At 46.1% G+C, this 27500-nt stretch overlaps 1 protein-coding gene across 7 annotated transcripts in view; it reads left to right on the top strand.

The window, feature by feature from the left end:
- Positions 1 to 27500, top strand: part of LOC129859984 (dystrophin-like) — a 186264-nt gene that overhangs the window by 98807 nt on the left and 59957 nt on the right. For 3 of the 7 annotated variants that reach the window (XM_055930280.1, XM_055930279.1, XM_055930281.1), the window contains 15 exons: positions 364 to 513; positions 851 to 1049; positions 1235 to 1392; positions 2275 to 2392; positions 3363 to 3574; positions 6154 to 6308; positions 9201 to 9390; positions 13643 to 13815; positions 14559 to 14715; positions 17326 to 17440; positions 19503 to 19771; positions 21170 to 21316; positions 23841 to 23909; positions 26442 to 26505; positions 26916 to 26976. In XM_055930280.1, the coding sequence (XP_055786255.1) occupies positions 364 to 513; positions 851 to 1049; positions 1235 to 1392; positions 2275 to 2392; positions 3363 to 3574; positions 6154 to 6308; positions 9201 to 9390; positions 13643 to 13815; positions 14559 to 14715; positions 17326 to 17440; positions 19503 to 19771; positions 21170 to 21316; positions 23841 to 23909; positions 26442 to 26505; positions 26916 to 26976 (2237 nt within the window). Of the gene's footprint in view, positions 1 to 363; positions 514 to 850; positions 1050 to 1234; positions 1393 to 2274; positions 2393 to 3362; positions 3575 to 6153; positions 6309 to 9200; positions 9391 to 11131; positions 11572 to 13642; positions 13816 to 14558; positions 14716 to 17325; positions 17441 to 19502; positions 19772 to 21169; positions 21317 to 23840; positions 23910 to 26441; positions 26506 to 26915; positions 26977 to 27500 lie in introns of those variants that run through there. The other 4 variants (XM_055930285.1, XM_055930283.1, XM_055930278.1 and 1 more) reach the window with 3 other exon arrangements.

Here is a 27500-nt window from a genome sequence, read left to right as displayed (position 1 = left end):
GGATAAGATCAGTTGGATGTTGAACATGTTGACTACTCCATATCTGCATTTCAACCTGTTTGTATTAGCAGTCTATTTTTTAGCTTAATGTTGGGTTCATGTGTTATGTTTTTTAGTGAATGATCAAGTGTACTGTATATTCCTTCCTACCATTGGAAATGCTCTTGAAATTCAACTAAAATGCCCCCCAACTCGGGGCCTCTCCCTCCTCCCTGTAGGAGGCCTTTATACTGTGTGTGTGAGTGGACTGTATCCTGCTTCATATTAAGTTCCTTTTTTCCTTCAATATAGTATTCCTGGATGTGCCTTCCTCCTCCCTACCATTGAAAACACTTGGGTCCTTCCTCTCCCTCCTCCCTATAGGTGTCTAAAAACCTGCCTGAGAAGCAGAAGCAGATTGAGAGCTTGCTGAAGGAGCTGTCTCACTTCCAGGACCAGCTGACTTACCTCTCCTCGTGGACCTCAACCACCAGGACCACCCTAGAGGAAAACCCTGACAATGTGGAACCCAAGGTAGACTATCAATCCATCCAGTCATCCATCCATCTATCAGTCAATTTGTCCATCGATCCCTCCCTCCCTCCCTCCCTTCCTCCAGGCCTCCCTCCCTCCCTCCATGCCTACAGGGACCGAGGCCTATCTCAATTAATCTTTCCTTAATTCTTTGCATCCTCTCTCCACGCCTCCTTCTCAAAACCCATGGGAGAAAAAGGTCAATGGTGAGGGACCTTAGACCTTCTTTTCTTCCAGCTGGAAAAGGAGGCTAGGAGAGAAGACGGGAGGAATCTCTGAAAGACTAATTAAGATTGAGAGTAGTTTCATGGTTTTGGAATGGTTTGTGATGTTTCAGCTCATAGATGAAGTCCAGGTCAAGAAGCCTGAGGTGGAGGGGGTGTTGGCTAAGGGCCAGGAGCTGTACAAGGACACACCTCCCAGCCAACCAGAGAAGGAGAAGTACCACAGTCTGAGTGATGATTGGAGGGCCATTCAGGGGCAAATGATAGTACACCGAGAGAGGCTGGCCGCTCTGAGGATCCAGAAAACCACCAGTAAGGAGATGAGGGTGTGTGTGTGTGTGTGTGTGTGTGTGTGTGTGTGTGTGTGTGTGTGTGTGTGTGTGTGTGTGTGTGTGTGTGTGTGTGTGTGTGTGTGTGTGTGTGTGTGTGTGTGTGTGTGTGTGTGTGTGTGTGTGTGTGTGTATGGCTACTGATTGTACCACGCTGCCCCCCTCCAGTTGAGACCCTCCAGGGAGACTCCCCAGCCCTGGCTCAGTTCAACAAGGCCTGGGCAGAGCTCTCTGATTGGCTTTCCCTGCTGGATCAGATGGTACAGACACAGAGGGTGACTGTGGCCGACCTGGACGACATCAACCACATGATCGTCAAGACCAAGGTCAGGGGTCAACCAGTGTGTCACAGAGTGTGAGAGACTCCATTTAGCCGCTGAGACCCTGGCCTGTATTCATAAAGAGTCTCAGAGCAGGAGTGCTGATCTGGGATCAGTTTGGCCTTTTAGATCATAATGAATACTAGAGAGGACCAGATCCTAGTGCTGATCTGGGATCAGTTTGGCCTTTTAGATCATAATGAATACTAGAGAGGACCAGATCCTAGTGCTGATCTGGGATCAGTTTAGCCTTTTAGATCATAATGAATACCAGAGAAGACCAGATCCTAGTGCTGCTCTGGGATCAGTTTGGCCATTTAGATCATAATGAAAACTAGAGAGGACCAGATCCTAGTGCTGATCTGGGATCAGTTTAGCCTTTTAGATCATAATGAATACTAGAGAGAGGACCAGATCCTAGTGCTGATCTGGGATCAGTTTAGCCATTTAGATCATAATGAATACCAGAGAGGACCAGATCCTAGTGCTGATCTGGGATCAGTTTAGCCTTTTAGATCATAATGAATACCAGAGAGGACCAGATCCTAGTGCTGATCTGGGATCAGTTTAGCCATTTAGATCATAATGAATACTAGAGAGGACCAGATCCTAGTGCTGATCTGGGATCAGTTTAGCCATTTAGATCATAATGAATACTAGAGAGAGGACCAGATCCTAGTGCTGATCTGGAATCAGTTTGGCCTTTCGATCATAATGAATACATGATTACATGGACCGGGGGGATCTGATCCTAGATCAGCACTCCTACTCTGAGACACTTTGTGAACACAGGCACTGACCTGGCTCAAATACATGGGTAAAATACTTTTAAATACTTGACATCCAGATATTCATTGAAATGTTCTGTCTCTGTCTTGCTGTCTGTAGGGAGCACTGGGGGACATGGAGCGGCGGCGCCCCCAGCTGGAGGGTCAGCTGACTGTAGCCCAGAACCTGAAGAACAAAACTAACAACCAGGAGACACGAGCTGCTATCACCGACCGCAGTACGCCAACCACAACCATTACTTACTACGCTTACTGACTGCAAACTGAGCGCAAACGGACCGCAAACGGACCGCAAACGGACCGCTAACTGACCGCAAACGGACCGCTAACTGACCGCAAACGGACCGCTAACGGACCGCAAACGAACCGCTAACGGACCGCAAACGAACCGCTAACGGACCGCAAACGGACCGCTAACGGACCGCAAACGGACCGCTAACTGACCGCTAACGGACCGCAAACGGACCGCTAACTGACCGCAAACGGACCGCAAACGGACCGCTAACGGAGCGCAAACTCACCGCAAACGGACCGCAAATGGACCGCTAACTGACCACTAACTGACCGCAAACGGACCGCTAACTGACCGCAAACGGACTTCTAACTGACCGATAACGGACCGCAAACGGACCGCTAACTGACCGCTAACTGACCGCAAACGGACCGCAAATGGACCGCTAACTGACCACTAACTGACCGCAAACGGACTTCTAACTGACCGATAACGGACCGCAAACGGACCGCTAACGGAGCGCAAACTCACCGCAAATGGACCGCTAACGGACCGCAAACTGACCGCAAACAGACAGCAAACGGACCGCAAACTGACCACCAACTATCACCAATGACCAATTATCACCAATGACCAATGACCAACTATCACCAATGACCAATGACCACAAACGGTTATTGCTCAACACAAACTTATCAATTACTCCATTAATAACCACAAACTATGTATCAGTATGGCCTGTTAGAGAACCTTGATTCAGCTCAGTCGCTGACTGAACAAACTAACTGATGCACTAATATGTGTGTGTGTGTGTGTGTGTGTGTGTGTGTGTGTGTGTGTGTGTGTGTGTGTGTGTGTGTGTGCGCGTGTGTGTGTGTGTGTGTGTGTGTGTGTGTGTGTGTGTGTGTGTGTGTGTGTGTGTTTGTGTGTGTGTGTGTGTGTGTGTGTGTGTGTAGTTGACAGGTTGCAGACCCACTGGGAGGAGTCACAGGGCAGACTGGCTGATAGACATCAACAGCTACAGAACATGCTGCAGGACTCCTCTGATTGGTTGGACGCCAGGAAGGAGGTGGAACCTCTCATCAAACGAGCCAATGACAAGCTGGAGTCGTGGCAGGATATTTCCTACACCATGGATGCTCTGAAGAAGCAAAACACTGACCTCAAGGTTACACACACATGCACACACAAACACACACATACGCACACTCACATACGCACACACATATACGCACACATACACACATACGCACACTCACGTACGCACACACATACACACTCTACCCCTCTCTTTCTCTCTCTCTCTCTCTCTCTCTCTCTCTCTCTCTCTCTCTCTCTCTCTCTCTCTCTCTCTCAATTTCAATTCAATTTGCTTCATTGGCATGACGTAACAATGTACATATTGCCAAAGATTACTTTGGATATTTACAATACGAAAATAATGAGAATCAAAATTGTCAACGGGACAACAGTAACAACAATAACCAAGTGTCAAAATAACCATACATTGAACAATAACAATAAACATACAGTAGAGGACATGTGCAGGTTGATTGGTCTGTCAGACACTGTCCCTCAACTTATGGCAGGCAGCAATGTAGTGCGCTGCCAACCCACAGCTCTCTGCGTCCTCCCCCAACAGGACGGGTAGCCTACTCTCATCAGAGAGGTCTTTGAAACCCACAGCTCTCTGCGTCCTCCCCCAACAGGACGGGTAGCCTACTCTCATCAGAGAGGTCTTTGAAACCTTGAATACTCTCTAATTGTAGTTATATTTTTCACATTTTGTCAGGAAATGCAGCTCCGTCTCAGGTTCTGCTGTTGTGCAGTGGTTGCACAGCCTTTCCTCTACAGGGAGCCAGGTTTTCCCCCCACCCTTCTCAATGGCAAGGCTGTGCTCACTGAGCCTGTACTTTGTCAAAGTTTTTTTAAGGTTTTGATCAGTAACCATGGTCAAATATTTAGCCACAGTGTACTGTCGATTTAGGGCCAGATAGCACTGCATTTTGCTTTGTGTTTGTGCTTGTGTTTCCCTATAAGCAATGTAGTTTTGTTTCGACTGTGTTGTAATTTGGTTTATTCTGATTGATTGGATGTTCTGGTCCTGAGGCTTCAGTGTGTTAGTAGAACAGGTGTGTGAACTCAGCCCCAGGACCAGCTGGATGAGGGGACTCTTTTCTTTGCTCAGCTCTTGGTATTGCAGGGCTTGGTAGTGATATGAGAGGGGGTCACTGTATTTTAGATGTTTCCAAAACTTAATTGCTGTATTTTGAGTTTTTATTATTAGTGTATATTGGCCTAATTCTGCCCTGCATACATTGTTTGTAGTTTTCCTCTGGACATGTAGGAGAATCTTACAGAACTCTGCATGCAGGGTTTCAATGGGGTGTTTGTAGTTTTCCTCTGGACATGTAGGAGAATCTTACAGAACTCTGCATGCAGGGTTTCAATGGGGTGTTTGTCCCATTGGGTGAAATCTTGTTTTACCTCGCTGCCATGAAGTGCAATTGGTTCAATGACATATTCAATTTGTTTTAGCCAAATTTTAATAGGTATTTCAATTTGAATTTGCTTTTTAATGGCGTAGAATTCCCTGTGTGCTTTCTCTCTCAGTTCATTCACTGCCTCATTAAGGTGTCCAGTTGAGCTTATTTTTAAACCTAAGTAATTGTAGTGTGTGCAGTACTCTATATATTTTGTACCAATTGAGAACTTTGGTCTAATTCCCTGAGATCTGGATCTTCTCTGGAAAATCATTATTTTAGTCTTTTTGGGGTTTACTGCCAGGGCCCAGGTCTGGCAGTACTGCTCTAGCAGCTCCAGGCTCTGCTGTAGGCCATGTGCTGTGGGTGACAGCAGGCATAGGTCATCTGCGAAGAGTAGGCATTTAACCTCTGAATTGTGGAGACTAACACCAGGGGCTGAGGATTTTTCTAGAATAGTGGCCAATTCATTGATGTAAATATTGAAGAGTGCAGGGCTCAGATTACAACCGTGGCAAACCCTCTCTCTCTCTCTTTCTCTCACACACACACACACACACACACACACACACACACACACACACACACACACACACACACACACACACACACACACACACACACACACACACACACACACACACACTCACACACACACACACACACACACACACACACTCACACACACACACACACACACACACACACACACACACACACACACACACACACACACACACACACACACACACACACACACACACACACTTGAGCATGTGCAGCACGGAGTGGAGATGATTCCAGAAAGGTAATATGTGTAAAGCGGCGAGGCGTCTCTCTGATAAGGACTAGATGAGGAAGCCTCATCACTACAGTATAACAGGATGAGACTGTAATGAGACTTGAGTGGCACAGCCTGGAATAGTGAATATTACAACATCCAACAGGCCTGTTGTAGCACTCTGCTCAGCAACGTTTCCAGGAATCATGTTACAGTCCCTGTGTTGTTATGACTCCCTCTGGTTCTGTTAGAGGAACAACTGATGTGAATGTTCTTCCATCCTGGATCTTCATTTGTTGAGTCAGCTGTTGTTGCTAGGCTACAACTAAAACTCTAGATTGAGGACTTCCAATCAGAGCCGTATATTTAGAGGATCTCTGTCTCTGCTTCCTCTGGGCCACTAGAGGGTTGTTACTGTGTATTAGGGTGATGTTCTGTATTGTTATTTTATGTCTTTATAACTGTTTTCTGTGGTCTCAACAGCTGTTTGTGAAGGAGCTGCACCAGTGGCAGGGTCAGGTGGACGTGACCAATGACCTGGCAGGGAAGCTGTTAACCCTTTACACCACCGACCACACACACAAGGTCACACAGATGACCGACGCCATGAACGTTACCTGGGAGCACATCAACAAACGGTGAGTCAGTCTGTTATTCTGTCAGTCAGTTAGTCAGCCTGTCAGTCAGTTAGTCAGTTAGTTAGTCAGTTAGTCAACCAGTCAGTCAGTTAGTTAGTCAGTTAGTCAACCAGTCAGTCAACCAGTCAGTCATTCAGTTAATCAGTCAGTAAGTTAGTCAGTCAACCAGTCAGTCAGTCAGTTAGTCAGTTAATCAGTCAGTCAGTCAGTTAGTCAGTCATTCAGTCAACCAGTCAGTCAGTCAGTCAACCAGTCAGTTAGTTAGTCAGTTAGTCAACCAGTCAGTCAGTTATTTAGTCAGTTAGTTAGTCAGTCAGTTAGTCAACCAGCCAGTTATTCAGTTAGTCAGTTAGTTATTCAGTCAACCAGTCAGTTATTCAGTTAGTCAGTTAGTTAGTCAACCAGCCAGTTATTCAGTTAGTCAGTTAGTTATTCAGTCAACCAGTCAGTTATTCAGTTAGTCAGTTAGTTAGTCAGTCAGTTAGTCAACCAGTCAGTCAGTTATTTAGTCAGTTAGTCAGTCTGTCAGTTATTTAGTCAGTTAGTCAGTCAGTCAACCAGTCAGTTAGTCAACCAGCCAGTTAGTCAGTTAGTCAGTCAGGTATTTAGTTAGTCAGTCTGACAATCTGTCAACCAGTCAGTTACTCAGTCGGTCAACCAGTCAGTCAGTCAGTTAGTCAACCAGTCAGTTAGTCAGTCAGTTAGTCAACCAGTCAGTTAGTCAGTTAGTCAACCAGTCAATCACCAGTCAATTAATCAGTCAGTCAGTTAGTTAGCTAACCAGTCAGTCAACCAGTCAGTCAGTCAGTTAGTCAGTCATTCAGTTAATCAGTCAGTCAGTAAACCAGTTAGTTAGTCAGTCATTCAGTTAATCAGTCAACCAGTCAGTTAGTCAGTCAGTTAGTCAACCAGTTAGTCAGTTATTTAGTCAGTTAGTCAGTCAGCCTGTCAGCCAGTCAGTCAGTCAGGCAGTCAGTTAGTCAACCAGTCAGTTAGTCAGTCAGTCAGTTAGTCAACCAGTCAGTCAGTCAGTCAACCAGTTAGTTAGTCAGTCAGTCAGTCAGTTATTCAACCAGTCAGTCAGTTAGTCAGTCTGTCAGTCAGTCAGTTAATCAGTCAGTCAATCAACCAGTCAGTCAGTCAGTTAGTCAGTCAACCAGTCAGTCAGTCAGTTAGTCAGTCAACCAGTCAGTCAGTCAGTTAGTCAACCAGTCAGTCAGTAAGTCAGTCAGTCAGTTAGTCAACCAGTCAGTCAACCAGTCAGTCAGTCAGTCAGTCAGTTATTCAACCAGCCAGTCAGTCAGTTAGTCAACCAGTCAGTCAGTTAGTCAACCAGTCAGTCAGTCAGTTAGTCAATCAGTCAGTCAGTTAGTTAGTCAGTCATTCAGTTAATCAGTCAACCAGTCAGTCAATTAGTCAGTCAGTCAGTCAGTCAGTTAATCAGTCAGTTAGTTAGTCAGTTAGTCAACCAGTCAGTCAGTCAGTTAGTTAGTCAGTCAGTCAGTCAGTTAGTTAGTCAGTTAGTCAACCAGTCAGTCAGTCAGTTAGTCAGTCAGTCAGTCAGTCAGTTAGTCAGTCAGTTAGTTAGTCAGTCAGTTAGTCAGTCAGTCAGTCAGTCAGTTAGTCAGTCAGCCTGTCAGCCAGTCAGTCAGTCAGTTAATCAGTCAGTCAGTTAGTCAGTCTGTCAGTCAGTTAATCAGTCAGTCAGTTAATCAGTCAGTCAGTCAGTTAATCAGTCAGTCAGTTAGTCAGTTAATCAGTCAGTTAGTCAGTCTGTCAGTCAGGCAGTCAGTCAGTCAGTCAGTCAGTCAGTTATTCAGTCAGCCTGTCAGCCAGTCAGTCAGTCAGTCAGTTATTCAACCAGTCAGTCAGTTAGTTAGTCAGTCAGTCAGTCAGTTAATCAGTCAGTCAATCAACCAGTCAGTCAGTCAGTTAGTCAGTCAACCAGTCAGTCAGTCAGTTAGTCAGTCAACCAGTCAGTCAGTCAGTTAGTCAACCAGTCAGTCAGTAAGTCAGTCAGTCAGTCAGTTAGTCAAGCAGTCAGTAAGTCAGTCAGTCAGTTAGTCAACCAGTCAGTCAGTCAGTCAGTTAATCAACCAGTCAGTCAGTCAGTCAGTTAGTCAACCAGTCAGTCAGTTAGTCAATCAGTCAGTCAGTTAGTTAGTCAGTCATTCAGTTAATCAGTCAACCAGTCAGTCAGTTAGTCAGTCAGTCAGTCAGTTAGTCAACCAGTCAGTCAGTCAGTAAGTCAGTCAACCAGTCAGTCAGTCAGTCAACCAGTCAGTCAGTCAACCAGTCAGTCAGTCAGTTAGTCAACCAGTCAGTCAGTCAGTCAGTCAGTTAGTCAACCAGTCAGTCAGTCAGTTAGTCAACCAGTCAGTCAGTCAGTTAGTCAACCAGTCAGTCAGTCAGTCAGTCAGTTAGTCAACCAGTCAGTCAGTCAGTCAGTTAGTCAACCAGTCAGTCAGTCAGTTAGTCAGTTAGTCAACCAGTCAGTCAGTCAGTCAGTTAGTCAACCAGTCAGTCAGTCAGTCAGTCAGTTAGTCAACCAGTCAGTCAGTCAGTCAGTAAGTCAGTCAACCAGTCAGTCAGGCAGTTAGTCAGTCAGTTTGCATCAGTCCCACATGCTCCTGAAAGCACTTCATCATGCTGTCTCTCAGTACACCTGAACACACACACAATGCACAGTACACCTGAACACACACACAATGCACAGTACATCTGAATGCACGCACACACATTGACCCTCACTGTTAGTTCTACTAAATTTCCCCTGACAGGCCACATCATAACACTGACGTATGACCCCAGTTTGCCCTCTGAACTTGTGACCTGTGTGTGTGTGTAGAGGTGCTAACAACAGTTTCTGTATATGTGTTCATCTGTATGTAGTGTCGGGGACCGTGAGGCGGCTCTGTCAGCTGCTCTGAGGCTGCTGCAGCAGTTCTACCTGGATCTGAAGGAGTTCCTCAACTGGCTGACGGAGGCAGAGACCACCTGTAACGTCCTGCTGGACGCATCACACAAGGAGAGGCTGCTGGAAGACCCTGAGGCTGTACGACACCTGCTGAGGCAGTTCCAGGTACTCACACTCAGTTCATACTGTAGAGTCAGTCACCTGCGGGGGCAGTTCCAGGTACTCACACTCAGTTCATACTGTAGAGTCAGTCACCTGCGGGGGCAGTTCCAGGTACTCACACTCAGTTCATACTGTAGAGTCAGTCACCTGCGGGGGCAGTTCCAGGTACTCACACTCAGTTCATACTGTAGAGTCAGTCACCTGCGGGGGGCAGTTCCAGGTACTCACACTCAGTTCATACTGTAGAGTCAGTCACCTGCGGGGGCAGTTCCAGGTACTCACACTCAGTTCATGCTGTAGAGTCAGTCACCTGCGGGGGCAGTTCCAGGTACTCACACTCAGTTCATACTGTAGAGTCAGTCACCTGCGGGGGCAGTTCCAGGTACTCACACTCAGTTCATACTGTAGAGTCAGTCACCTGCTGGGGCAGTTCCAGGTACTCACACTCAGTTCATACTGTAGAGTCAGTCACCTGCGGGGGGCAGTTCCAGGTACTCACACTCAGTTCATACTGTAGAGTCAGACACCTGCTGGGGCAGTTCCAGGTACTCACACTCAGTTCATACTGTAGAGTCAGTCACCTGCGGGGGCAGTTCCAGGTACTCACACTCAGTTCATACTGTAGAGTCAGTCACCTGCGGGGGCAGTTCCAGGTACTCACACTCAGTTCATACTGTAGAGTCAGTCACCTGCTGGGGCAGTTCCAGGTACTCACACTCAGTTCATACTGTAGAGTCAGTCACCTGCGGGGGCAGTTCCAGGTACTCACACTCAGTTCAGACTGTAGAGTCAGTCACCTGCTGGGTTAGTTCCAGGTACTCACAATCAGTTCATACTGTAGAGTCAGTCACCTGCGGGGGCAGTTCCAGGTACTCACACTCAGTTCATACTGTAGAGTCAGTCACCTGCGGGGGCAGTTCCAGGTACTCACACTCAGTTCATACTGTAGAGTCAGTCACCTGCGGGGGGCAGTTCCAGGTACTCACACTCAGTTCATACTGTAGAGTCAGTCACCTGTGGGGGCAGTTCCAGGTACTCACACTCAGTTCATACTGTAAAGTCAGTCACCTGCTGGGTTAGTTCCAGGTACTCACACACACAAACTGTTGATACTGTAGAGTCAATTCAGAGTCAGTTCAGAATCAGTTCATAGACTTAGTTAAGAGTCATTTCATAGACTCAATTCAACAGAGTCAAATTGTTGAGTCATCTTTCAGTTGAGTCAGCTCAGCTTGAGTGGCATTAGTGTGAAGTGTCTCAGGGTGGGGGAGGTGTCAGTACAGTACAGTATGTGCAGGGTTTGTGATGTGTCCTAGAAAGCAGCCAGCAGTCTGACCCAGTCTCTTGTCCTCAGTACCTTGCCCTGCCTGCCATGTGTGCCCCTCAATACCCCGGCTGGTATGACAGGAATGTTGGGCCTGGCTGGGGGGACGAGACAAGGTCCAGACTCCAAGGAGCGGACAAAGACAGGACCCCCCCCCCCCTCCAACTCACACTGTATTGTGGGTTGTGAAGAGAAGGGCCTGTTCTGAGTTTGGAAAGGGAACATTTCTGACCCTCTGTGCAGCAGTAGTCGCCCACTTTCTCCACTCTCTCCCCCAGTGAACAACAGTCGCTGTGTGTCGGACCTCAACCAGCCTTCTGTACCTCATTCTATTGGGTCTCTCCCTCTTCCTCACACACATGCACACGAGCAGACACACACACACACACTCACACACACACTCACATAGGCATAGGGCTCATTGTAGCTCACAGACAAACACAGAAAGCATCTACGCTTGTTTGGGTTTGGCGACAGAAGAAGACAGAAGAAGACAGAAGAAGACAGAAGAAGACAGAAGAAGACAGAAGAAGAAAGAAGAAGACAGAAGAAGACAGAAGAAGACAGAAGAAGACAGAAGAAGAAAGAAGAAGACAGAAGAAGACAGAAGAAGAAAGAAGAAGACAGAAGAAGACAGAAGAAGACAGAAGAAGACAGAAGAAGACAGAAGAAGACAGAAGAAGACAGAAGAAGACAGAAGAAGACAGAAGAAGAAAGAAGAAGACAGAAGAAGACAGAAGAAAAAAGAAGAAGACAGAAGAAGACAGAAGAAGACAGAAGAAGACATGAAGACATGTTTTCTTAGTTGTGTGAAGCGTTAAGTGGATAATATGCTACACAGGAAGACCTACCATGTACAGGTTAGAGATGACAATTTACTGGTCACTGGGAAGGGTTTCTGTCCGGTACTGAACGTGTCTATGTATTCTTCTGTCTTGTACTGTTCGTCTGTCTCAGAGCTGGAGAAAGACAGCCACTTCAGACATAGTGCTCACATGAATGAACCACGGTCAGAATGGTCCATTTAATACAGTAGGCTTTGTTGTTGCTGTACACTGAGTGGACAGAATATTAAGAACACCTGCTCTTTCCTTGACATAGACTGACCAGGTGAAAGCTTTGATCCCTTATTGATGTCACTTGTTAAATCCACTTCAATCAGTGTAGATGAAGAGGAGGAGACGGGTTACAGAAGGATGTTTGAGCCTTGAGACAATTGAGACATGGATTGTGTATGTGTGCCATTCAGAGGGTGAAGGGGCAAGACAAAAGATTTAAGTGACTTTGAACGTGTATGGTAGTAGGTGCCAGGCGCATTGGTTAGAGAGTGTCAAGAACTGCAACGCTGCTGGGTTTTTCACACTCAACAGTTTCCCACGTGTATCAAGAATGGTCCACCACCCAAAGAACATCCAGCCAACTTGACACAACTGTGGGAAGCATAGGAGTCAACATGGGCCAGCATCCCTGTGGAACGCTTTCCACACCTTGTAGAGTCCATGCCCCTGTTCTTTTTCATTTTTAATTTAAATTCAATTTAAATTCAAATAACTCAAGGTTTTCCTGTGAGGAAACTTGTTGTGTGGTTTTGGTACGTGCATTAAGTCAATGAGGCACATGGGGTTGCTAGGGAGATTATATGAATGGTTGTTATGTAGTCTTCTATTCTGTGATGTCGTTCTGCCCTCTCTGAGATCAAACCTCACAGCCACATGACATCTGATGATGACAGTCAGGGGAAAGGAATGGACTAATTAGGATCATTATAGAACATTAGATTGAGAGTACACTCTTACAAAAAAGGTTCCAAAAGGGTTCTTAAGGTGTCCCCATAGGAGAACCCTTTATGGTTCCAGATAGAACCATTTCCACGGAGGGTTCTACCTGGAACCAAAAGGGTTCTTCAAAGTGTTCTCCTATGGTGACAGCCAAAGAACCCTTTTAGGTTCTAGATTGCACATTTCTTTTTTTTCTTTTTCTTTTTTTATCCCCTTTTCTCCCCAATTTTCGTAGTATCCAATCGCTAGTAATTACTATCTTGTCTCATCGCTACAACTCCCGTACGGGCTCAGGAGAGACGAAGGTCGAAAGCCACGCGTCCTCCGAAGCACAACCCAACCAAGCCGCACTGCTTCTTAACACAGCGCGCCTCCAACCCGGAAGCCAGCCGCACCAATGTGTCGGAGGAAACACCGTGCACCTGGCCCCCTTGGTTAGCGCGCACTGCGCCCGGCCCGCCACAGGAGTCGCTGGAGCGCGATGAGACAAGGATATCCCTACCAGCCAAACCCTCCCTAACCAGGACGACCCTAGCCCAATTGTGCGTCGCCCCACGGACCTCCCGGTCGCGGCCGGCTGCGACAGAGCCTGGGCGCGAACCCAGAGACTCTGGTGGCGCAGCTAGCACTGCGATGCAGTGCCCTAGACCACTGCGCCACCCGGGAGGCCCAGATTGCACATTTCTAAGAGTGTATGGTGAGTTGGAAAGCTTTGGTAACATGTATGTACCCAGCTAGTGGAGAATGTACTCAGGTAATACCTGGAAAATCTGTGTCTTTTACCTGCAGGACATTGATGACAATAATGAGAAAGTAATGGATTCATTAGGATCATTCTAGAATATTAGGCTGAGAGAGTGGCTGCTCTGTTTGGACATATCCGTTATTATTATAATATATAGATATTCATCTAATGGTTCCTAGGCTTTAATAGGACTAATAATACATTAACTATTGGTCAAAATGCATCGAACTCATTCAGAGAGAGGCATGTACCGCTGAACATTCTAATTATTTAGATACCAACTAATGATTGGACGTGTGTGTGTGTGTGTGTGTGTGTGTGTGTGTGTGTGTGTGTGTGTGTGTGTGTGTGTGTGTGTGTGTGTGTGTGTGTGTGTGTGTGTGTGTGTGTGTGTGTGTGTGTGTGTAGGACCTCCAGGGGGAGATAGATGGCCACACAGAACTGTACCACTCTCTGGATGAGAATGGTCAGCGTATCGTGACCTCTCTGACCGGCTCAGACGATGCCGTACTCCTACAGAGCCGACTGGACAACATGGGCCAGCGCTGGGACGAGCTCCGCAGCAAAACCATGAGTATGAGGTAGACACCAGGCCAGCTCCCTTTCTCATGCCTGTCTCCATATGTTCCAATGTGTTCATTCATGGTGACAAAAGGGTGCAGGTTTTCACTCCATCCCTGTTGTTACACACCTGATTCAGATAATCAAGGTCCGGGATGAGCACCTAATTAATACAACCAGGTGTGTTAGACTGAGTAGGGTTGGAGCAAACGCCTGCAGGACCTTTCTTCACCAGGAGGGAGGGTTGATCATCCCTGGCCAACAGTCCAGTTTAGATAGTATTATCTATGATCCAGTCTAGTTTAGATAGGAATATATATGATCCAGTCCAGTTTAGATAGGAATATATATGATCCAGTCCAGTTTAGATAAGAATATCTTTGATCCAGTCTAGTTTAGATAGGAATATCTATGATCCAGTCTAGTTTAGATAGGAATATCTATGATCCAGTCTAGTTTAGATAGGAATATCTATGATCCAGTCTAGTTTAGATAGGAATATCTATGATCCAGTCTAGTTTAGATAGGAATATATTTTATCCAGTTCAGTTTAGATAGGAATATCTATGATCCAGTCTAGTTTAGATAGGAATATATTTTATCCAGTTCAGTTTAGATAGGAATATATATGATCCAGTTCAGTTTAGATAGGAATATATATGATCCAGTCCAGTTTAGATAGGAATATATATGATCCAGTCTAGTTTAGATAGGAATATATATGATCCAGTCTTATATCTATGCTTCTATGTGTATGTTGTAGATCTCACCTGGAAGGGGAAATGGCTCCATGGAAGCGGATACACATGACCCTTCAGGAGCTGATAGCCTGGCTGCAGATGAAGACTGACCTGCTGGAGCAGGAACCACCAGTAGGGGGCGACGTCCCTGCTGTGCAACAACAGCTGAACACACACAGGGTGAGAGCGGAAGACTGGCTGGATGGGTGGTTAGCTGGTTGGTTGGTTGGTTGGTTGGGTGGGTGGGTGGGTGGGTGGTTGGTTGGGTGGGTGGGTGGGTGGGTGGTTGGTTGGGTGATCCACTAGTTGGTTGGTTCATAGATTCATTGATGCGTCAGAAATCATAAGCAGATGTTATGGTTTATAACTGGTTTATAACTGTTTATAACTGTTTATAACCGGTTTATATCTCGTTTATAACTGGTTTATACCTGGTTTATAACTGGTTTATACCTGGTTTATAACTGGTTTATAACTGTTTAACTGGTTTATAACTGTTTATAACTGGTTTATAACTGGTTTATAACTGTTTATAACTGGTTTATAACTGTTTATAACTGGTTTATAACTGGTTTATAACTGTTTATAACCGGTTTATATCTCGTTTATAACTGGTTTATAACTGGTTTATATCTGTTCATAACCAGTTTATATCTAGTTTATAACTGGTTTATAACTGGTTTATGTCTGTTTATATCCAGTTTATATCTAGTTTATAACTGGTTTATAAATGGTTTATATCTGTTTATAAATGGTTTATAACTGGTTTATATCTGTTCATAACCAGTTTATATCTAGTTTATAACTGGTTTATAACTGGTTTATGTCTGTTTATAAATGGTTTATATCTGTTTATAACCGGTTTATAACTGGTTTATAACTGGTTTATAACTGGTTTATGTCTGTTTATATCCAGTTTATATCTAGTTTATAACTGGTTTATATCTGTTCATAACCAGTTTATATCTAGTTTATAACTGGTTTATGTCTGTTTAGAAATGGTTTATATTTGTTTATAACTGGTTTATAGCTGTTTTTTAGCTGGTATATAACTGGTTTATAACTGGTTTATATCTGTTTATAACCGGTTTATAACTTTTTATAACTGGTTTATAGCTGTTTTTTAGCTGGTATATAACTGGTTTATAACAGCATAAGTTGTTCAGTGAGCAGAGCAGACGAGCCACACTGTAAGTTCACTGCATTATGGAGATGTTAGGAATACACAATATTGGAATGTTTCTGTAATATATCATCATACTCCTAATGAGGACATCAGGCTTCATTAAGAACTGATGACAGTACTCTGTAACATCATTAAGAACTGATGACAGTACTCTGTAACATCATTAAGAACTGATGACAGTACTCTGTAACATCATTAAGAACTGATGGCAGTACTCTGTAACATCATTAAGAACTGATGGCAGTACTCTGTAACATTAAGAACTGATGGCAGTACTCTGTAACATCATTAAGAACTGATGACAGTCACTGCAACATCATTAAGAACTGATGACAGTACTCTGTAACATCATTAAGAACTGATGACAGTACTCTGTAACATCATTAAGAACTGATGACAGTCACTGCAACATCATTAAGAACTGATGACAGTCACTGCAACATCATTAAGAACTGATGACAGTACTCTGTAACATCATTAAGAACTGATGACAGTACTCTGTAACATCATTAAGAACTGATGACAGTACTCTGTAACATCATTAAGAACTGATGACAGTACTCTGTAACATCATTAAGAACTGATGACAGTACTCTGTAACATCATTAAGAACTGATGACAGTACTCTGTAACATCATTAAGAACTGATGACAGTCACTGCAACATCATTAAGAACTGATGACAGTACTCTGTAACATCATTAAGAACTGATGACAGTACTCTATAACATCATTAAGAACTGATGACAGTACTCTGTAACATCATTAAGAACTGATGACAGTACTCTGTAACATCATTAAGAACTGATGGCAGTACTCTGTAACATCATTAAGAACAGAATGTAAAGAATGAATGACATTTCCATCTAGTCTGCAGCCAGGTCTGCTGAGTATGTGGTCCGTCCTATCCACTGTCTCACTACTTCTCTCATTGACTGATCTCAGTCTCACAGTTGTTTCTCAGTCTCAGTTGTTTCCTATTATAGTGACTAATATAGTGATATACTCTTGTTGACTGGGCTTTGTTTCATGTGTTGTTGTGATGCTGGCGTTGTCATGGAGCCTGTGCTTTACGCAGTATGTGTGTGTGTGTGTGTGTGTGTGTGTGTGTGTGTGTGTGTATGTGTGTGTGTTTTTGCACTAACTGTCTTGCACTGATTCTATGCAGACATACTGGACTCTACCCACACACTCACACACACACACACACACACACACACACACACACACACACACACACACACACACACACACACACACACACACACACACACACACACACACTCACACACACACACACACACACACACACACACACACACACACACACACACACACACACACACACACACACACACACACACACACACACACACACACACACACACACACACACGCATACTGTAACATGGACACAGACACATACTGCATGTTATTGTTATTCGTCATTTCCTGTGTATTTATTCTTCGTCACTATTTCTATTTTGTGTCTTAATCTTTATCTCTGCATTGTTGGAAAAGGACCCGTAAGTAAGACTTTTCACTGTTAGTGTACTGTTCTTTACAAAAAATGTGATAGATAACATTTGATTTTGTGTGTTACAGAGCTTCAGGAGAGATGTGAGGGCCAAGGGCCCGGTGGTTAACGGGGCTCTGGACCAGGTTCAGATCTTCCTGTCTGAGCTGCCTGCTGAGAGGGAGCCACAGCTTCTCCAGAGAGGTGAGTGGGACACACTGTTAGCCCGCTGAACTAAAGCCTAGGTATTCATTCATGGACTTAACGCGAGTCTAAAGCAAGGTTACTCATCACACACTGATAAACACTACCCGATACACTCATCATGCTCACGGACACCAACACAAATGTTTACCTACTTATAGTACACATGCACATTAATGCTCATGTAACTGACAAGATACAGTGCAGAGAAAACGTATTTGCCCCCTTTCTAATTTTCCCTACTTTTGCATATTTTTGATATTGAATGTTATCAGATCTTCAACCAAAACCTGATATTAGATAAAGGGAACCTGAGTGAACAAATAACACAACAATTAATTAATTTCTTTCATAAACAATTTTATGCAACACCTACTGCTCCCTGTGTGAAAAGTAATTGCCCCTTTACACTCAATAACTGGTTGTGCCACCTTTATGTAACAGTATAACTTTAGTCCGTACCCTCTCCCAGACCCGGGCGCGAACCAGGGACCTCTGCACACATCAACAACAGTCACCCACAAAGCATCGTTACCCATCGCTCCACAAAAGCTGCGGCCCTTGCAGAGCAAGGGGAGCCACTACTTCAAGGTCTCAAAGCGAGTGACGTCACCGATTGAAACGCTATTAGCGCGCATCACCGCTAACTAGCTAGCCATTTCACATCGGTTACACTTAGCTGCAATGACTCCAACCAAACACTTCCTGTAGTTGTTGATCAGTCTCTTACATCGCTATGGGGATGCTTTTCTGCCTCATGACCTGGACAACTTGCCTTAATAGAAGGAACCGTGAATTCTGCTCTGTATCAGAGAATTCTACATGAGAATGTCAGGCCATCTGTCTGTGAGCTGAAGCTGAAGCACAGCTGGGTCATGCAGAAAGACAATGATCCAAAACACACAATCAAGTCTACATGAAAATCACTAAAAAACAACAAATTTGAAGTTTTGGAAAGGCCTTGTCAAAGTGCAGACCTAATCCCATTTGAGATGTTGTGGCAGGACTTGAAATTAGCTGTTCATGCTGGAAAACCCACACATGTAGCTGAGTTACAGCAGTTGTGCATGTAAGAGTGGGCCAACATTCCTCCACAGCAACGTGAGAGACGGACCAACAACTACAGGAAGCATGTGGTATCCAGTCATTGCAGATAAAGGTGACACAACTAGTTATTGAGTGTAAAAGGACAATTACTTTTTCACACAAGTGAATTGGGTGTTTTTTGTTATTTGTAGACTCAGGTTCCCTTTATCTAATATCAGGTTTTGGTTGAAGAGCTGATAACATTCAGTATCAAAAATGTGCAAAAATAGAGAAAATCAGAGATGAGGCAAATACGTTTTCACAGCCCTGTATCTCAGTTGACTGACATGTTTCCCTGCGTGTGCAGAACTGTACCATCCATCATCTGATTATGACTAAGTTCATAACATCAGCTGACGACAGCCAGTTCAGGCTCTGTAATTGGCTCACGGGGTTCTGTTTATAAAACAGAGGAACAGTAAGCCAAGGAGTTCTATTCCACTACTATTTTGGTGGTCTAAGATCTGCATTTTTCAATAAAAGGTGTAAAAATGAGAAGACACCATGCCCTGCAGTTTCACTTGTGTTCCTTACTGAACAGCCGGCTCCCGTTTGTTCCCTAACATGCTGAGTGTGACCTCTTTACCATAGCAACTGCCTGGCAACCCGTAGTGAGGGAAACTCTTGAACTCTTGCTGCTTATTCAATTCAATGGGCTCCAATGTGTTTTCCTCAGGTGTGGGATTATTTTTTGCAAAACCATGAGCCCTATGGTCTAAGTCATGTTTGAGCCTATATGTGATGAGGTTGGAAAGGATTTAGGGCTGATCAAGGAAATAAAGCAACCAAATAACTTTCAAGGAGTAATAATCCAGAGTTTGAATTTCAATCTTATAAGTAGTTTATGATCTTAGTATAAATTAGGATTGTTGTGTCAGGTCATTATACGATCCGATAACTCCTTCATTTCTATCAAACCTGATCATTCCCTGAGGGGACACAAAATGAATCAAACAATTTCTTTCTGTCCTGTCAGACATCAGTCCAGAGGAGCGTGCCCAGAACGTGGGGCGTGTCTTGCGAAAGGAGGCGGAGGATGTGGCGTCCGGGTGGGAGGGGCTTAACGAGGAGGCTGCTGATTGGCAGAGGAGGCTGGAGCTGGCTCTGGATAGGCTGTTGGAGCTTCAGAAGGCCCAGGACCAGCTGGAGCTGAGGCTGAGCCAGGCTGAGATGGTGAAGGAGGCCTGGGAGCCTGTAGGAGACCTGCTCATAGACTCACTACCTGAACACATCGACAGGGTCAAGGTGAGAGACACATGCACCCTAATTTAACAGATAGAGAGAGTCAAGGTGAGAGACACATAACTTAACAGATAGAGAGAGTCAAGGTGAGAGACACATAACTTAACAGATAGAGAGAGTCAAGGTGAGAGACACATAACTTAACAGATAGAGAGAGTCAAGGTGAGAGACACATAACTTAACAGATAGAGAGAGTCAAGGTGAGAGACACATAACTTAACAGATAGAGAGATTCAAGGTGAGAGACACATAACTTAACAGATAGAGAGAGTCAAGGTGAGAGACACATAACTTAACAGATAGAGAGAGTCAAGGTGAGAGACACATAACTTAACAGATAGAGAGAGTCAAGGTGAGATTGGATACAGATTTTATTATTCTTTACTTTTCATTTGGGTCATCATTAGCTGATGCATTAAAGGGATACTTTGGGATTTTGGCAATGAGGCCCTTTATCTACTTCACTAGGAAGTTAGAGGTAGTTTTGCGAGCCAATGCTAATCAGCATTAGCACAATGACTGGAAGTCTATGGGTATCTGCTAGCGTGCAAGCAGATACCCATAGACTTCCAGTCATTGCGCTAACGCTAGTTAGAAATTGCGCTAGTGGTACTTAGCAACTTCCTTCAAACCGCACACAGAGACGCATCTGACTCTGGCAAAGTACTGTAGATAAAGGGCCCCATTGCCAAAATCCACTAGTCTTCCTGAGGTCAAATGTACACATCTCTCTCTAGCTGATGTCTTAGTGACCACTAGTCTTCCTGAGGTCAAATGTACACATCTCTCTAGCTGATGTCTTAGTGACCACTAGTCTTCCTGAGGTCAAATGTACACATCTCTCTAGCTGATGTCTTAGTGACCACTAGTCTTCCTGAGGTCAAATGTACACATCTCTCTAGCTGATGTCTTAGTGACCACTAGTCTTCCTGAGGTCAAATGTACACATCTCTCTAGCTGATGTCTTAGTGACCACTAGTCTTCCTGAGGTCAAATGTACACATCTCTCTAGCTGATGTCTTAGTGACCACTAGTCTTCCTGAGGTCAAATGTACACATCTCTCTCTAGCTGATGTCTTAGTGACCACTAGTCTTCCTAAGGTCAAATGTACACATCTCTCTCTAGCTGATGTCTTAGTGACCACTAGTCTTCCTGAGGTCAAATGTACACGTCTCTCTAGCTGATGAAAGTGTAGAAGGGGTACAGTGTGTGCTCTCTAGGGAGTGTATGAAGGTACAGTAACTGGTCCGCCACTCCATTTTCAATGTGAATATGTGTGTGTGTGTGTGTGTGTGTGTGTGTGTGTGTGTGTGTGTGTGTGTGTGTGTGTGTGTGTGTGTGTGTGTGTGTGTGTGTGTGTGTGTGTGTGTGTGTGTGTGTGTGTGTGTTCATCGCTGCAGGCGTTCCAGGCAGAGATAGCTCCTATCAAAGACGATGTGAGTCACGTCAACAACCTGGCCTCTACCTTCGGCCCTCCGGACCTCGTCCTCTCACGACCCAACCTGGACAGACTGGATGACCTCAACACACGCTGGAGGATGCTACAGGTAAACACACACACTTCTCTATTAAACACCCTGACTGAGTTCCCAAGCTTCATGCTTGATATTGAATAAATGTACTTTGTGACCTCATTAAAAACGTCCCATCGTCAGGTTGTCAGGTTGTCCTGAGTCTAACACAGAGACAGTGAGGTCAGGTTGTCCTGAATCTAAAACAGAGACAGTGAGACTCCTCTATCCCTCCCTCCCTCCCTGAGACTCCTCTATCCCTCCCTCCCTCCCTCCCTCCCTGAGACTCCTCTATCCCTGCCTCCCTCACTCCCTGAGACTCCTATATCCCTTCCTCCCTTCCTCCCTCCCTGAGACTCCTCTATCCCTCCCTCCCTCCCTCCCTGAGACTCCTCTATCCCTCCCTCCCTCCCTCCCTCCCTGAGACTCCTATATCCCTTCCTCCCTCCCTCCCTGAGACTCCTATATCCCTTCCTCCCTCCCTGAGACTCCTCTATCCCTGCCTCCCTCACTCCCTGAGACTCCTCTATCCCTGCCTCCCTCACTCCCTGAGACTCCTCTATCCCTGCCTCCCTCACTCCCTGAGACTCCTATATCCCTTCCTCCCTCCCTCCCTGAGACTCCTATATCCCTTCCTCCCTCCCTCCCTCCCTCCCTGAGACTCCTCTATCCCTGCCTCCCTCCCTCCCTGAGACTCCTATATCCCTTCCTCCCTCCCTCCCTGAGACTCCTCTCTCCCTCCCTCCCTCCCTGAGACTCCTCTATCCCTGCCTCACTCCCTCCCTCCCTGAGACTCCTCTATCCCTGCCTCCCTTACTCCCTGAGACTCCTCTATCCCTCCCTCCCTCCCTGAGACCCCTCTATCCCTCCCTCCCTCCCTGAGACTCCTCTATCCCTCCCTCCCTCCCTCCCTGAGACTCCTCTATCCCTCCCTCCCTCCCTCCCTGAGACTCCTCTATCCCTCCCTCCCTCCCTGAGACTCCTCTATCCCTGCCTCCCTCACTCCCTGAGACTCCTATATCCCTTCCTCCCTCCCTCCCTGAGACTCCTCTCTCCCTCCCTCCCTCCCTCCCTCCCTCCCTGAGACTCCTCTATCCCTCCCTCCCTCCCTCCATCCCTCCCTCCCTCCCTCCCTCCCTGAGACTCCTCTATCCCTCTATCCCTCCCTCCCTGAGACTCCTCTATCCCTCCCTCCCTGAGACCCCTCTATCCCTCCCTCCCTCCCTGAGACTCCTCTATCCCTGCCTCCCTCCCTCCCTGAGACTCCTCTCTCCCTCCCTCCCTGAGACTCCTCTATCCCTCCCTCCCTGAGACCCCTCTATCCCTCCCTCCCTCCCTGAGACTCCTCTATCCCTGCCTCCCTCCCTCCCTGAGACTCCTCTATCCCTGCCTCCCTCCCTCCCTGAGACCCCTCTATCCCTCCCTCCCTCCCTGAGACCCCTCTATCCTTCCCTCCCTCCCTCCCTCCCTGAGACCCCTCTATCCCTATCTCCCTCCCTGAGACCCCTCTATCCCTCCCTCCCTCCCTGAGACCCCTCTATCCTTCCCTCCCTCCCTCCCTCCCTGAGACCCCTCTATCCCTATCTCCCTCCCTGAGACCCCTCTATCCCTCCCTCCCTCCCTGAGACCCCTCTATCCCTCTTTCCCTCCCTGAGACCCCTCTATCCCTCCCTCCCTCCCTGAGACCCCTCTCTCCCTTCCTGTCTCTCCCTCTCTCCCTCCCTGACTTCTCTCTCCCTTCCTGTCTCTCCCTCTCTCCCTCCCTGACTTCTCTCTCCCTTCCTGTCTCTCCCTCTCTCCCTCCCTGACTTCTCTCTCCCTTCCTGTCTCTCCCTCTCCCTCCCTGCCTCCATCCCTCCTTCTCTCCCTCATTCCCTCCTTCTCTCTCCCTCCTCTCCCTCTTTCCCTCCCTCTCTCCCTCCTCTCATTCTCTCCCTCCCTGCCTCTCTCTTTCCCTCTCTCCCTTCCTGCCTGAGATCAAAGCAGGGGAGAGAAGGATGCAGAGTGGAAGAGGGAGAGAACGAAGGAGAGATAAAGAGGAGTGTGAAGGAGATGGACACCTGGAGACAGGACCATATGGCAGCTCTCACACAGCATCTCACACACACACACACACACACACACACACACACACACACACACACACACACACACACACACACACACACACACACACACACACACACACACACACACACACACACACACACACACACACACGCCAGCTGTTCCTGCTGACACCCATCATGTCTACTGAAAGAAGTTGAGGTGACTGGGACCTCACTGACACCATAGCAACAACGCCGTTAGTTTGTCCCACTCTGTTGCCGAGGACAATAAGCCTGTTTACCTAACTGCCCCCCTCTTTATGCCCTGAAAGGGTCACACACACACACCACACACTCCACACACACACCACACACACACACACACACACACACACACAGATCAAGTGTCTGAAAGAAAGGGGTTGATTGGGCTGGGTGCTGCGGTACAGATGCCATTCATAATTACTGCTGCAAAACAATCTTAAACCATTTTGACCCCCCATCATCACCAGGTTTCCATGGGAACGTGTAAAAAGTCAGGGGGTGGCATGGCGATGGATGAGTTGGGGGAAGAGTCTGAGGTAATGGTTCTATTTCAGCAGGACTCATCACATATCACTCCTCCATCAGACTCCACCACTGCTATGGCTGTATCTCTATTGGCCCAAACATCTCGCAGGCTACCACAGTCCATCTCACACCATCACACACACACACACACACACACACACACACACACACACACACACACACACACACACACACACACACACACACACACACACACACACACACACACACACACACACACACACTCACACACAGGCACACACACAAACACACACACACACATGCACACACACACACACAAACACACACACAAACACACAAACACACACAAACACACAAACACACACACAAACACACAAACACACACAAACACACAAACACATACACACACACACACACACACACACACACACACACACACACACACACACACACACACACACACACACACACACACACACACACACGCACACACAGGCACACACACAAACACACACAAACACACAAACACATACACACACACACACACACATGCACACACACACAAATACACACATACACACACAAACACACACATGCACACACACACACACACACACACACAAACACACACATGCACACACACACAACACTAGCCTCATACCATAATGTGCTTTACCACCACACATATGTGCAAATGTGTACCCAGTACAACACTGTTATAAACACACACACTGCCTATGGTGTGAAACATATGTGTCATATTTCTTTGTGATAGAATCAGTCTGGTGAGCCTCCCCATCTCATCCATAGACATGGGCAGTGTGGTTTGTGCAGAGAGCAGACTACATTACAGTCAGCAAGCCTTTAGCTGCACCATAGCTAAAGCCCAGTCACAGTGCTCTGCTCTTAGATAACAGACATGCTTAGTCACAGTCAGTCACCGCCACTGCTTGGCTTCTCCATGACCACAATATGACATTATACCATACAGCTTTGCTCTCTGTCCTCTCGCTATACAGCTTTTATCATGTACTCTCTCTCTCCCTGGACAGCTTTTATCATGCACTCTACTGTGTTTGTCCTCTCTCTCTCCCTGGACAGCTTTTATCATGTACTCTACTGTGTTTCAGTCCTCTCTCTCTCCCTGGACAGCTTTTATCATGCACTCTACTGTGTTTCAGTCCTCTCTCTCTCCCTGGACAGCTTTTATCATGTACTCTACTGTGTCTCAGTCCTCTCTCTCTCGCTGGACAGCTTTTATCATGCACTCTATTGTGTTTCAGTCCTCTCTCTCTCCCTGGACAGCTTTTATCATGTACTCTACTGTGTCTCAGTCCTCTCTCTCTCCCTGGACAGCTTTTATCATGTACTCTACTGTGTCTCAGTCCTCTCTCTCTCCCTGGACAGCTTTTATCATGCACTCTACTGTGTCTCAGTCCTCTCTCTCTCTCCCTGGACAGCTTTTATCATGTACTCTACTGTGTCTCAGTCCTCTCTCTCTCCCTGGACAGCTTTTATCATGCACTCTACTGTGTCTCAGTCCTCTCTCTCTCTCCCTGGACAGCTTTTATCATGTACTCTACTGTCTCAGTCCTCTCTCTCTCCCTGGACAGCTTTTATCATGCACTCTACTGTGTCTCAGTCCTCTCTCTCTCCCTGGACAGCTTTTATCATGCACTCTACACTCTTAGAAAAAAAGGTTCCAAAAGGGTTCTTCGGCTGTCCCATAGGAGAACCCTTTTTGGTTCCAGGTAGAACCCTTTTGGGTTCCATGTAAAACCCTCTGTAGAAAGGGTTCTACATGGAACCCAAAAGGATTATATCTGGAATCAAAAGAGGTTATTTAAAGGGTTCTCCTATGGGGACAGCCGAAGAACCCTTTAAGGTTCTAGAAAGCCATTTTTTTTTCTAGGAGTGTAGTGTACTGTGTCTCTGTCTGTCCTTTCTCATATCTCACTCCTCTACCCAGCTCTGTTCTCCTCTTTCTGATTTACCCGTTCTTGTTCCCTGTTCCCTGTGGCATAATGAAACACTCTCTTTTACTCCCCAATCTCTCATCCTATCTCTATCCCCAATGTCTTCTCCTATCTCTCTTCCCAATATCTTCTCCTATCTCTCTCCCCAATATCTTCCTCCTCTCCCATCTCTCTCTCCTTTTTTCTCTCTCTCTCTCTGGTCCCTCCTCTCTCTCTCTCTCTGGCTCCTCCACTCTCTCTGGCTCCTCCTCTCTCTCTCTGGCTCCTCCTCTCTATCTCTCTCTCTCTCTCTCTCTCTCTCTCTGGCTCCTCCTCTCTGGCTCCTCCTCTCTCTCTCTCTCTCTCTCTCTCTGGCTCCTCCTCTCTCTCTGGCTCCTCCTCCTCTCTCTCTGGCTCCTCCTCTCTCTCTGGCTCCTCCTCCCCCCCTCTCTCTCTCTCTCTCTCTCTCTCTCTCTCTCTGGCTCCTCCTCTCTCTCTGGCTCCTCCTCTCTCTCTCTCTCTCTCTCTCTCTCGCTCTCTCTCTCTCTGGCTCCTCCTCTCTCTCTGGCTCCTCCTCTCTCTCTCTGGCTCCTCCTCTCTTCTCAGATCTCCATCAAAGATCATCTGAAGCAGCTGACAGATGCTCAGAGGGATTTTGGCTCTCTGCAGGGTGAGTTTCTGTCTGTCTCAACTCTCTGTCTCTCTCTCTCACACACACACACACACACACACACACACACACACACACACACACACACACACACACACACACACACACACACACACACACGCACAAACACTCTCCTGCCACATTAAGACCAGGTAAAACAGACACACCACAGCTAGATAATGTTGTAGTCCAGTCTGTCTGGACATTCGTCCCCAGGGCTGGGATATGGAGAAGATTTCCGTCTTGATTCTGTAAAGACATACATGATTCCTTAGTAAATACTGACAGAATATATACAGTGAAATCAACAGAACCATATCCATATGTCTGGCTGTACACATGTTGAAACTCCTCTGGGAGTGATTTATCCTTGTCATCCCTGACTCTTCTAATCCTGTCACTGTCTACAGGTTCTGTTCAAGGTCCATTTGAGCAGGCGGTCTCACCCAATAACGTGCCCTACTACATCAAGTGAGTACCTTGTGCCTAGCTGTAGGTTTACTGCTGTTTGTCTGCTGAGAGTAACCTAACCTAGCAACAATAGTAGTGTCTGCAACTTAACTTCTCCAATAACTTCACCAATAACTTCACCAATAACTTCTCCAATAACTTCACCAATAACTTCACCAATAACTTCTCCAATAACTTCACCAATAACTTCACCAATAACTTCTCCAATAACTTCACCAATAACTTCACCAATAACTTCTCCAATAACTTCACCAATAACTTCACCAATAACTTCTCCAATAACTTCACCAATAACTTCACACTAATGCTAGTGAGAATAAATAAGTCCTAACTTTGACATCATGAGGTCCTGTTGTTTGGAGATAATGGGCAGAAAAAGCCAGACTTCTATGATAGCGTCCCTCATCAGAACACGGTGGACTTATTGACCAACAGTTTTTCTAGGTAGCTAGACCAATGAGGTCATCATATTGTTGGTGTTGGTGTTCTTGAATCAACAACTCAAAGGTTAACTTTGTTAACCC

The sequence above is a fragment of the Salvelinus fontinalis genome, chromosome 7 (assembly GCF_029448725.1).
Source record: "Salvelinus fontinalis isolate EN_2023a chromosome 7, ASM2944872v1, whole genome shotgun sequence".
Classification (NCBI taxonomy): Eukaryota; Metazoa; Chordata; class Actinopteri; order Salmoniformes; family Salmonidae; genus Salvelinus; species Salvelinus fontinalis.
The sequence above is the reverse complement of the archived record's forward strand: the minus strand, read 5'-3'. Positions and strand labels throughout refer to the sequence as shown.